This window comes from Nematolebias whitei, chromosome 23, assembly GCF_014905685.2.
Source record: "Nematolebias whitei isolate Nwh7 chromosome 23, NemWhi1, whole genome shotgun sequence".
NCBI classification, from domain to species: Eukaryota; Metazoa; Chordata; class Actinopteri; order Cyprinodontiformes; family Rivulidae; genus Nematolebias; species Nematolebias whitei.
Genome location: NC_056520.1, coordinates 3,114,631 through 3,125,304, shown reverse-complemented (window position 1 = coordinate 3,125,304; position 10,674 = coordinate 3,114,631). Strand labels below are relative to the sequence as shown.

The 10,674-nt window shown below is 42.6% G+C and overlaps 2 protein-coding genes across 2 annotated transcripts in view; one reads left to right on the top strand and one right to left on the bottom strand.

Moving 5' to 3' along the window:
• The window catches only part of LOC119428889 (gamma-aminobutyric acid receptor subunit beta-3), a gene marked incomplete in the record, with an annotated part of 92,213 nt that overhangs the window by 59,217 nt on the left and 22,322 nt on the right, over positions 1-10,674 (bottom strand). The window contains 2 exon segments of the mRNA XM_037696584.1: positions 862-953; positions 4,293-4,340. Coding sequence (XP_037552512.1) covers positions 862-934 — 73 coding nt within the window.
• LOC119428890 (gamma-aminobutyric acid receptor subunit alpha-5) overlaps positions 5,372-10,674 on the top strand; it is a 39,771-nt gene continuing 34,468 nt past the window's right edge. The window contains exons 1-4 of the mRNA XM_037696585.1: positions 5,372-5,969; positions 6,414-6,495; positions 7,089-7,213; positions 9,894-9,961. Of these exons, the coding sequence (XP_037552513.1) occupies positions 6,428-6,495; positions 7,089-7,213; positions 9,894-9,961 (261 nt within the window). The 5' untranslated portion in view covers positions 5,372-5,969; positions 6,414-6,427. The remainder of the gene's footprint in view (positions 5,970-6,413; positions 6,496-7,088; positions 7,214-9,893; positions 9,962-10,674) is intronic.

Below are 10,674 nucleotides of genomic sequence, written 5' to 3'. Positions count from 1 at the left end.
TTTATTGATTAAATATTTTGCCATCATTTTCTCACATTTATGATAATTTTAAGAGACACATCTCTTCCAACCTTTATAGCATGGGACCTCAATGAACTGCCCTGATCTTGAACTAAACAAAGTCTTATATAAACCCATATGGGTTAGTAAATATCAGTAGAATGTCTATTTTTCTGTGCATTTTATTACATTACAGTTGTTAATTCAACGAGGGGCAGTTTTTCAAACCCTTACGGTTATTGTTCGCAAATATTGTACTTTCGTCAGGATCTGGACTTCGTACAGGATCCCGGAAGTTAAAACCGGAAATGGATCCTGACAGGATGGTTCCAGAATAAGTTTTTTGTCCCGCCCTCCATGTAAGCAACAATTACTAAAGCATAAAACCCCACCTCAGATCATTTTGCTAGCTATTGACTCACATGGCTCTTATCTTGCTACAGAATTTAAAAAATATAAAAAATAACAATTACTTATTTCATGCTTTAAAAAGGTCCCGTGACACCATGATTGTGTGGAGGGAGAAGTGGGCGGGACTTAAAGCTCCACATTGCCAGTGAGCAGACTCTGGTTCCAAAAATAAAACAAGGCAGCATTCCTTAAAACCCGTCCTGCTGGTTTTGGGCTCGTAAATAGCACGAAGCCTCATCTGCATTCATTTAGGTAAATTCTAATGTATTTTATTTATTTGGTTTGTCTTCTTGTTCGTTTGTAATTAATCAGAAGAGCTGCAGCTTTTAAATTTTTAGCCATTACAGTTTTATTAAATGGCTCTACACCTGGCCATGACATAAACAGTTGGCGCCAAAACTAAAGCAGGGGGATCAACGATGGAGGAGCTGAGGGAAATGCGTTGCATACCTCCAAAGTCTGGTCTGAGTCGGATGTCATATCCCTTCAGTAGTTTATCCACCGTCTCCTTCACAAAAGACATGTTGCCCGGTTCATTGACGCTGAAACGACAGCAGGAACATAAAATAAACGAGAGGGAACATTACCTTAGCTGCTGGACAAATGAACACAAGCGATAACCTTGACTGGCAGAAATGAAGAACAGGACAATATCACAAACCTTTTGGCGCAGCACATAATCGAACCCACCACCAGCGCGGACAAGACACGAAACTGACGAACCCTCTCCCAAGCCAACATGATCCTTCTCCTCTTAATGTGATCGAATTAGGAACAATACAAATGTTTTCACTACGGTGCTTGCTTGCAGCCACTGGAGCAAAGAGCCTCTCCCTCTCTCCTTGCAATCAACAGCCTCCCCGTATGCTCCTCATAACCAGAGTAAATCCATGGATTGCTCCACCGCACATGCACAAGACACAACCAGGAGAAAGTCGGCTGAGGCGCTGGAAAAGTCTGCAGCGGACCGAGGCAGATGTGAGACGTAGGCTGTCATCGCCAACCCCGGCAGGAATGTGGGGCTCTCCTCTTGTGTGTTGCTGTGTGTGAATGAGGCTCTTCCAGTCAGGAGCTGGAGCGCATATTGATGAGAGGAGGATGTAGAGATGCTGCCGCTGCTGGTGAAGGCACTCGCTCCGTTCAAACCACAGATGGAGCCCAGCACTTATTACACTGTTAAAAAAAAATACCCACCAGTGGCTGCACAATAATCTGAACATTAAGAAAAAAACAAAAACGCAGCTTTGGAACGTTTATGTCAAACCCACCGAAATTACCATGTAAAGTCTATAGGATTACATAAGAAACCCACGTGATTTCAATGGTTTGTTCTATTGAATATGTTTTCATGATGGTACATGAAATATTCCCATCTGAACCTATGGGGCTGCCATGTAAAACAGGGCTTTGGAACATTTTCATAGTCTGTCTAAAACCTGTGGTCTGTCCATCCGTCCATCTATCCATCCATTAACTTCTAGTTGTTCTAGAGTCGGGTCTCGGGAGGAGCAACTCTAGCAGGGAGGCTCAGGTATATCTTTTCACAGCCACCTCTTCCAAGAGGACTCCCAAACATTCCCTGGCCAGCCAAGAAACAGTTTCTCCAATGCGTCCTGGGTCTTCCTTGAGGTATCCTCCCAGTTGGACATGCCCAGAACACTTCCAGGGTGGATCCTTACCAGATGTCCAAACCACCTCAGCTGGCTCCTTTCAATGTGGAGAGGCAGCGACGCTACTCCGAGTCTCTCCTAGATAACTCAATTTCTTACTCTGTCTCTAGGGGAACGTCCAGCTACCCTGAGGAGAAAACTACTTTTGATTATTTGTATGTGAGATCTTGTTCTTTGGGTCAGTAAACAGAGGTCTTGACCATAGGTGATGGTAGAAATGTAGACCGACAGATAAAAAGAGGGCCTTACACCCCCTTACAAGTTTTTCTACACGTGAGAAACATGTTGCTTTGGGACTTTTTTGTACTAACTAATGTGTAGTACCCATGTAAATTCCCATGCAAAATATATAGAATTACACATAAAGCCCAAAGGATTTTGTTTTCCACATATGAAACACATCTTGTACTAATAGAAAACATGTTGCCTTGGGAATTTTGTAACTTATTTGTAGCACCTAACTTACATCGCCATGTAAAATCTTTAGAATCATGTGCAAAATTCATGGAATTACATTTTTCCCCACATTTAAAATACTTGTGCACATGGACAAGAAGCTGCTTTAAGACTTTATTATGTTAGCCAAGTAATTGTCCATGTGAAAAGTTTAGGAAATACACGTGAAACGCAAAGGAACACAAGTTTATTTTTACACATGAAACAGTTGTGCCCATAAGAAACAGCTTTTGAACATTTGTATCTAATATGACAAGAATTTTTTTTTATGTTTTTTGCGTTGAATCTATTGCATTACCTGTGAAACATACGGGTTTTCATTTTTTCTACATGTGAATAATTTCTCTTTTACGTGTCAAATTTACCACATTATAGACTTTGTTGTAGTTGTTTCCATGTGGCACCAGGTGTCCTCGTGTGTTACTGTAAGGGTTGTATATGCAAATACGTAGTTTTTTTGGTCACAAAAGACCACCAGGTTGGTGATACGTATGCATTTTAAGGCAGTTTTAGCAATGATTATTAAGTGATAACAGTTAAAACAGCAATTTTACATATGTCCATCCATCCATCCGTCCATTATCTTCCGCTTGTTCCAAAGTCGGGTCACGGGGGCAGCAGCTTGAGCAGTGAGACCCAGACTTTTCTCTCCACAGCCACCTCTTCCAGCTCTTCTGGGAGGACTCCAAGGTGTTCCCAGTCCAACCGAGAGACAAAGTCTGTCCAGCGTGTCCTGGGTCTTCCCCAGGGTCTCCTCCCAGTCAGACATGTCTGAAGCACCTCCCTAGGGAGGCGCCCAGGGAGCATCCTTGTCAGATAACCGAACCACCTCAACTGGCTAAGCTCGATGTGGAGGAGCAGTGGTTCTACTCTGTCTCTCCAGATAACTGAACTTCTCACCCTGTCTCTAAGGGAGAGTCCAGCTACCCTGCAGAGGAAACTCATTTCAACCTCCTGTATCCACGATCTCATTCTTTCAGTCTCTACCCAGAGTTCATGACCAGAGGTGAGGGGAGGAATGTAGACTGACAGATAACAGAGGACTTTGCCTTACAGCTCAGCTCCCTCTTCACTACAATGAACCGGCACAGTGTCCACAATACTGCAGACGCTGCACCAATCCGTCTGTCAATCTCACGCTCCATTCTTCCCTCACTCAGGAACAAAACCCCGAGATACTTGAACTCCTCCACTTGAGGCAGAACCTCACCCTCGACCTGAAGAGATCAATCCACCTTTTTCCGACTGTTTTACATATACTGATACAACATTGATGTATATACTGTATATTTTTATAAAGTGCTTCCCTAAGCTTAATTTTTACATATACCGGTACTGTATTCATACTGAAGTTTACAAAGTTTCCACTGCAAACAATAAATTATTCTAGTCACCTCAACTGTTAACTGATTATATTAAGCTCTGTTAAGTAGTTCCTCGTCACCCAATAATTTACTTTTTTTTTTACAGTGCATTCCAAACCGTCAGCTTCAGTTCCCTTCTTCTGTGTTGCCAATAACAATGGCGGGAGCCTGGCAATATCTCATGGAGACCGGCAGCATTCTCTATAATTCGATGCCCGTGACTGATCAGCCGTCGTCTATAATAGCCCCGTTATTGTCTGCTCTGAAATGAAGGGGGTGTTCCTGTGCTTTCGGGAATGGGGAGGTTTGTAAATCCGTGGGTAATTGGGGCGGTGTGGAGATGTGAACAGCCCCCCCCCCCCAACAAAAGGAATGACGTGCTGTGACATACCTGGTGTCATAGATGGCGACCAGCTTCTTGTTTCCGTCAACAGCATTCCTGAAACAAAAGGGCGACGACGTCATTAATTAGAGGTCAGAGCCAATGAAAATGCTTAACAGTGTCCACTTTCCACAACCATCATAAATATCTGGAAGATTTTCTTCCTAAAATACTTGTAACTTTGGGATTTTATGACTTTAAATGTATTCTGTAAGATTTTTAGACATTCAGTCAAGCATGAATGTGAAACAGTGGAGTGCCTTCAGGGTAAACACTGTCAGTTTTCTCTGGGAGATGCCATGCACTCTCCATTACCATCTTATCCAGTCACACAGTCTTTTCACACCCTTGTCAAAGCGCTCATCACCCTTTAGGAGCTGTCCACACCAGACATGCTGCTAAAATCCAACTCCCAGGGGTGCAGAGTTGTGTTTCTTAACATTTCTCGTCCGCGTTCGCCTCCGCAGACTGCACCTCCAGACGGATTTAAGTGAGCAGAGGGACATTAAACATCACCGACTAATTAGTGTCTATTAAAGGTGGAACTCGGCTACCCTCTTTTGGCAAACGTCAGGATGATAAGTGTATTAAGACTGAGTGTCTTCACGACATCTAAGTTCAGTTCAGGTTTCAGCAGACCTTGATATCCATCGGTATGGAAAGCTGACTGTCAGCTTCTGCACATATCCAACTAGGTACCGGTAGTTATACTGCCTACTTTTATCAAAGTTTTCTCACAGAGTACTAGTTGGAAAAAAAAACTGATGTAAAAACTCATTCCAAAAAAGTGAAGCAACCGAGAGTTGTTGCTTTCTCTACTAACTATTTTCTTTTTATGGCTGCTCCCTTCCTCAGGGATCGCCACAGCAAACGAACTCGCACAAAGACCCAACCCTGGTCCTTGAGGAACACCATCCTGCATGTTTTACTCATTTCCCCGCTCCATCACATCTGATCCGTGATTTGGTTACTTCCTTAAGATCTGCAGAAGCCTGCAAATCACCCATTTATTCAAATCAGGTGTGTAAAAGTAGGGAAACAACTAAAACATGCAGGGTGGTGTTCCTCAAGGACCAGAGTTTGGAACCACTGCTTTAAGATAACCTAACAGGAAATACATGAGCTGGGGAACCATGTTTGCTTTCATATTCTGTACTGTAGATTAAAAAGACCATGGTACCCACTGAAATCAAGCAGTGAGGTTTAATTACCCGCACTGTCATCATACCTCCCCATTCACTATCCACCAATGGGGAGCGCCTGTTTTACAAATTATTAGCCACTGCTGCAGAACTATATCATCCATCACCAGCAGTAGGCGGTACTGCGAAAGAGCCGGAAAAATGTGGAGTGAAACCAGTCTCCACCGAGGCTGGCAGAGGAGGCAGCCTTTGTGATGCTGATGCTGCGATAAACCCCTCTGGAGGCGATGCGGTGCGGCGGGTGCTGAAGAGCCGTCAGAGACTACTACAACACCTCCGGATGGGGAAACCTCTCACTGACAGTGAGAAAGACTGAACGAAAGAGAGAGGAAGCTGAAGAGGAAGAGGAGGAGGAGGAAAGACAGCCCCGACGAGCCTGGAGAAGAATAGTAAGGTCCAGTTTGAACAACGCAGACATAGACCACGTCGTCCAGTCGCCGCTGGGTGGGAGAACAAAAGCCCGGAGCTTTGGAGCTGCATTCAGGTAGCCTCTTTTTCTTATTATCACAAGATTGTTTTGTGCGTTTGATGGAGAAAAATGTAAAAAGGTGAAGGTGGAAGAAAGGAGAGAGGAGAGATGGGGAAGGAGGGGGGTAGCCCATATAAATTCAGATGCCCTGGATTCAATAGGAGCTTCCCATAGCAAAAACTATACGGCAGAAAACCTATATTTTTGTTTCTTTCCCCATAAGGAATTGTAGCATTTCGACGTGTCTTTCTAAAACCCCATTATGAATATGGAGGAGTTGCAGACCGCAGCTTCGGTGAACACGAGCTTGTCCTGCTGCTTGATTTTGTGTTGCAGTGAGGCCAAGAGTTTTCCACATTTTTTTAAAAATTGTGCTCATAAAACTGCAGTTGGTCTTTAAAAGGCAGTAACTTCCTTATGGTTTCTTTCTTTCTCTGTTCGTATGGATTTCTCTTGCAGCTCTCCACAACAAAATGAGCAGAGTTTCAATCATGGCTCAGCTCGTCCTTTCACTCCTGCTCCTGTTTGGATGCCAAAATAGGTAAACACAGTGTTACATCCACAAAATAATGACACTAGATGCATCATTCTGTGTTCGTGATTTGATTCAGTCCCTTTTGCACCTTTGAAAACTCAACTCTTTGACTTTTATCTGCTGTTCCCAGTAACTGAGCGCAAATTTGAGTTTCCTTTTGCTACATATCTATGTCACTGGCTGGTTTTTTTCTAAAATTAAAAGGGCAAAAAGCTCACTTTACATTACTGAACCAATGCAGTCACATCTGAAAAGATTGATGTTTTTTCAGATTAGATGTTCTAATCTGGTTTATAGCCTTTGTACAGCCTTTCCCCGATACTGATCCTAAACCCGGTAAAAAACAGAAAAGCTCATCTCCGAGACATAATGCCATGTTTCTCGCTATAGAAGGAGAGCTCATTTGTTTGGATTTGGATCACACATCTAAGCCCTAATTAGCTCCACCGGTATGTGGAAGCAATCCTTATGTTTAATAATTAATCACAACAAGTCTGTCCTTGATTCGGCTAGCTAATTAATCACAATAACCGCGTCTTGTTTGACGTCTTGAAGTTGGACTAATGCAGGGACCATCTCCTCCATCTTGTTTCTCCTAGTCTTAGCCAGACTTCATCGGAAGCTCAGAAGGAGACGGGCGCCAACGACAACAGCACGGTCTTCACCAGGATCCTGGATGGGCTCCTGGATGGCTATGACAACAGACTCCGGCCAGGGCTTGGAGGTTTGCCAGGGGAAGGGCTTTGGGTTTTATTTTTTTGCACAGGCAGTACTGTAGCTCAATGGGCTGTGACTACTGGTGACAAACCTTTGTGAGGGAGTTTCCACAATGTCTTGAATCGTTCGCAAGGGTTCTCACTTGTCTTGGTTTGTCGTGGAGAATTCTAGACATATACCAAATATTAAACTATTTTTCTCAAAATAGTCCAGAAGTCTCTGCGGACATCTGGAACCTATCTTGAACCCTTCTCAATTCAGTTTATGTAATTCCAAAGTACTATAGCTGTATTTTCCATGTATTTTTATCAAGATGTATGCAAACTTCAGCCTAAATTGGCAGCACAATGGCTCAGTGGTTGACACTGATGCCTTTCAGCAAGAAGGTCCTGGGTTTAATTCTCGGTTTGGACCTGGAGATGCTCTGTAAGGTGTTTACATGTTCTCCTCGTGTTCATGTGGGGTTTCTCCATGTACTACGGTTTCCTCTCACAGTCCAAAAACATGCATGTTCAGGTCCAGGCCTCCCTTACAGGAGACATCTGTGATACCTTTAGGACTTGCCTGGTTAAATAAAGGTTGATAAAAGTCAAATTAATAAATAGTTTCGACCCAAATGTTGTTGGAAATTGGCATACATCGTTCAATGTGATTTGCAAGTAAACATACCTGATATTTCTTGGGCTTGTGTCTCTGACCAGTCCCGAGAGTGAGATGCTACCTTTAAGTAAAAGCACTGAAGGTATTTTGTCATTTGTACATCACTCCCCTTGAATCAAAAATCGTTCAGATACTGAAGTGGAAATGTACCAGTTGGTGTGTTTTCTTGAACAAGGAGAAAACCTTTATTGGTCTTCTTTCATAGCAAGTCCATTGTAAGGCGATGTAAGTCCAACCACCCCCCTCCACCACAAGAATGAAGTGCTCTGTGGGCTTTTATTCGCGTTCCTCACCCTGGCAACAGGAGATAACCTTGAGAGCCAACAATCTACCAATCAGAAGTGATATTTTCTTTCTCCTGAGCCACTGAAACGGCATGTTTTCATTTGATTCTTTTCGATTAGCGAGGTCCTTTTAGCGTTTTTTTTCTTCACCAAATGTTCACGAGCTTTTCATCTTACCACCAAGATGCCGATCAGCATACATACACCTTGTTGCCACGTTTTCAGTAGCTGTCCAATGACAAGGGGGAGAGGGGGGGGGGGGGACAAGTGCTTTTTCATATCGATGTGTCATGGCAAAAGCCAGCTTTCACAGCCTGGTAACGGTTGCTACCCTTGACAAGAGGGCCTATAAATACATCCCAGAAAAACACTGAGGGGCCTTCATTTAACGAGTTTCTCAAAAACAGCAGCTTTCTGAATTTATTTTCATGGGAATGTCTTTTTTTTTCTGTGCAATTGACAGATCAAAGGCTCTGACTTTTTTTGTGAAGCAAGCTGGGCTCAAACCTGCAGCCTCAGTATTACAAAACCACTGCACCCACCACTGAGCTGCCACAGCCCACAAGTTTATACAAGTATGAGTTGTGAAGCTTGTCATTAGCGATAGACATACAACCCCTAACTCTTCATTTTACTGAGTATCTTTGACGACCATTCAATGGTCGACCATTGCCCCAAACTGGTTTTAGTGTGAATACTTTACAATAATATTTAAAATAATCATTGTCGTTGTATTGCTCTCATTGTATTGATGTTTAGATGGTAATACAAAATCTGTCAACAATGAAAACTGTTGACACAAAAAAAAATATGTGCTCAAGCCATTTATTTTTGTTAATATTTTTCTGGTTTCTGTTTTTATTTTAAACTTAATGTCATTCATTCTAGATTGTATCATTTGGTTTATGGTTATATCATTTATACTTTTACAGTCTGGGTATGTGTCTACACTGGGACACTTTCTAAGAATCATAATGTACACAGTTGAGGTGGTTCGGGCATCTGGTAAGGATGCCCCCTGGGCACCTCCCTAGGGAGGTGCTTCGGGCATGTCCAACTGGGAGGAGACCCCGGGGAAGACCCAGGACACGCTGGAGAGACTATGTCTCTTGGTTGGTCTGGGAACGCCTTGGAGTCCTCCCAGAAGAGCTGGGAGAGGTGGCTGTGGAAAGAAATGTCTGGATCTCCGTGCTCAAGCTGCTGCCCCACGTCCCGAACTTGGAACAAGCAGAAGATAATGGATGGATGGATAATCTACACATTTTGGCACCTTGATTACAGAAACACATTTGGACATTTTGAAAAGAGTAATGTACACATTTTGAAACCTTGAGGACAGTCATGCAGACGTGATACCTTGAGGATAGCATTATGCACATTTTGAGACATTGAGAACAGCATTGTATGTATTTTGACACCTTGGGGACAGTAATGTACTCATTTTGGACCAAGAGGACAGATGGTTTGATTCAAAGACCAACAATGAACATGGGGCTTTTCAGATTTTTCAAACAAACGTAGTTTTGGATCTAATCTCCATTCAGTTTCACACCATTCACACCTTCCAGCACTCGACTGAATCATCTAACGTGTGGAACAGGCCAAAGACTCTGCCAAAAATAAAATGGCAAAAAGCATCAAATGCCATCTAGACTAGTTATCATTATTTGCATGTTATTAATATTTTTAATCTGCTGTCTGCTCATTAGTTCTTAAACATTCTCCACTGTGTTCCCTCAACAGAGAACGTCACGGAGATCAAGACCAACATTTTTGTCACCAGCTTTGGGCCCGTGTCTGACACGGAGATGGTGAGTTTGTTCACAGCAAACACTGACTACAAACAAAACGAGTGGCTGAGAGGAACAAAAGCACAAAGATGCAGAGCCCAGGCAGATGACTGCTGTGAAGTGAAATCCATATTTGTGTTGCATGAGACGGGTACCTCTACTTCTGGTGCTCACCTGTGACGACTGGCATTTTATGGCTCCTAAAATAACAAAAGTACCACGTACCATACACCAGTACAGCAATGGACCAGACAAGAGAAAGTTCATGTTAAGTAAGTAAGTTTTTGATTGAATGGAGACTATACCACAATATGTTTATCTTTAGAATATAAAAAAAAGTGAGGGAGGTAAATTTTTACAATTTAAATCTCATTTCATTTGTTCCAAGTGATTCACCTCTTCATTTATCCTTCCTCTTATGAATTAGACTGTTCAACGTGGACAGTGAAACATATTTAACCCTCTCCCTCATCAGGTTTAGCCATGTCCTTGCACCCTTTTACCATGATTCTTAAACGTGCCATAACCAAGTTGGAAAAAGGATTTTCACAGAAGTGTGATACATTTCATGTATTATGGCAAGAGACATATGTTTCTTCAGTCTGTTAGAGAATATATGTCAGTATTTATTCTGCTGGGTGGTCAATTCTGGGGTCATGGTCATATAACCACGAGAATAACCAGAACAATATACCATCCAACAGATTAATACCTTGAATCCTGAATAATATACC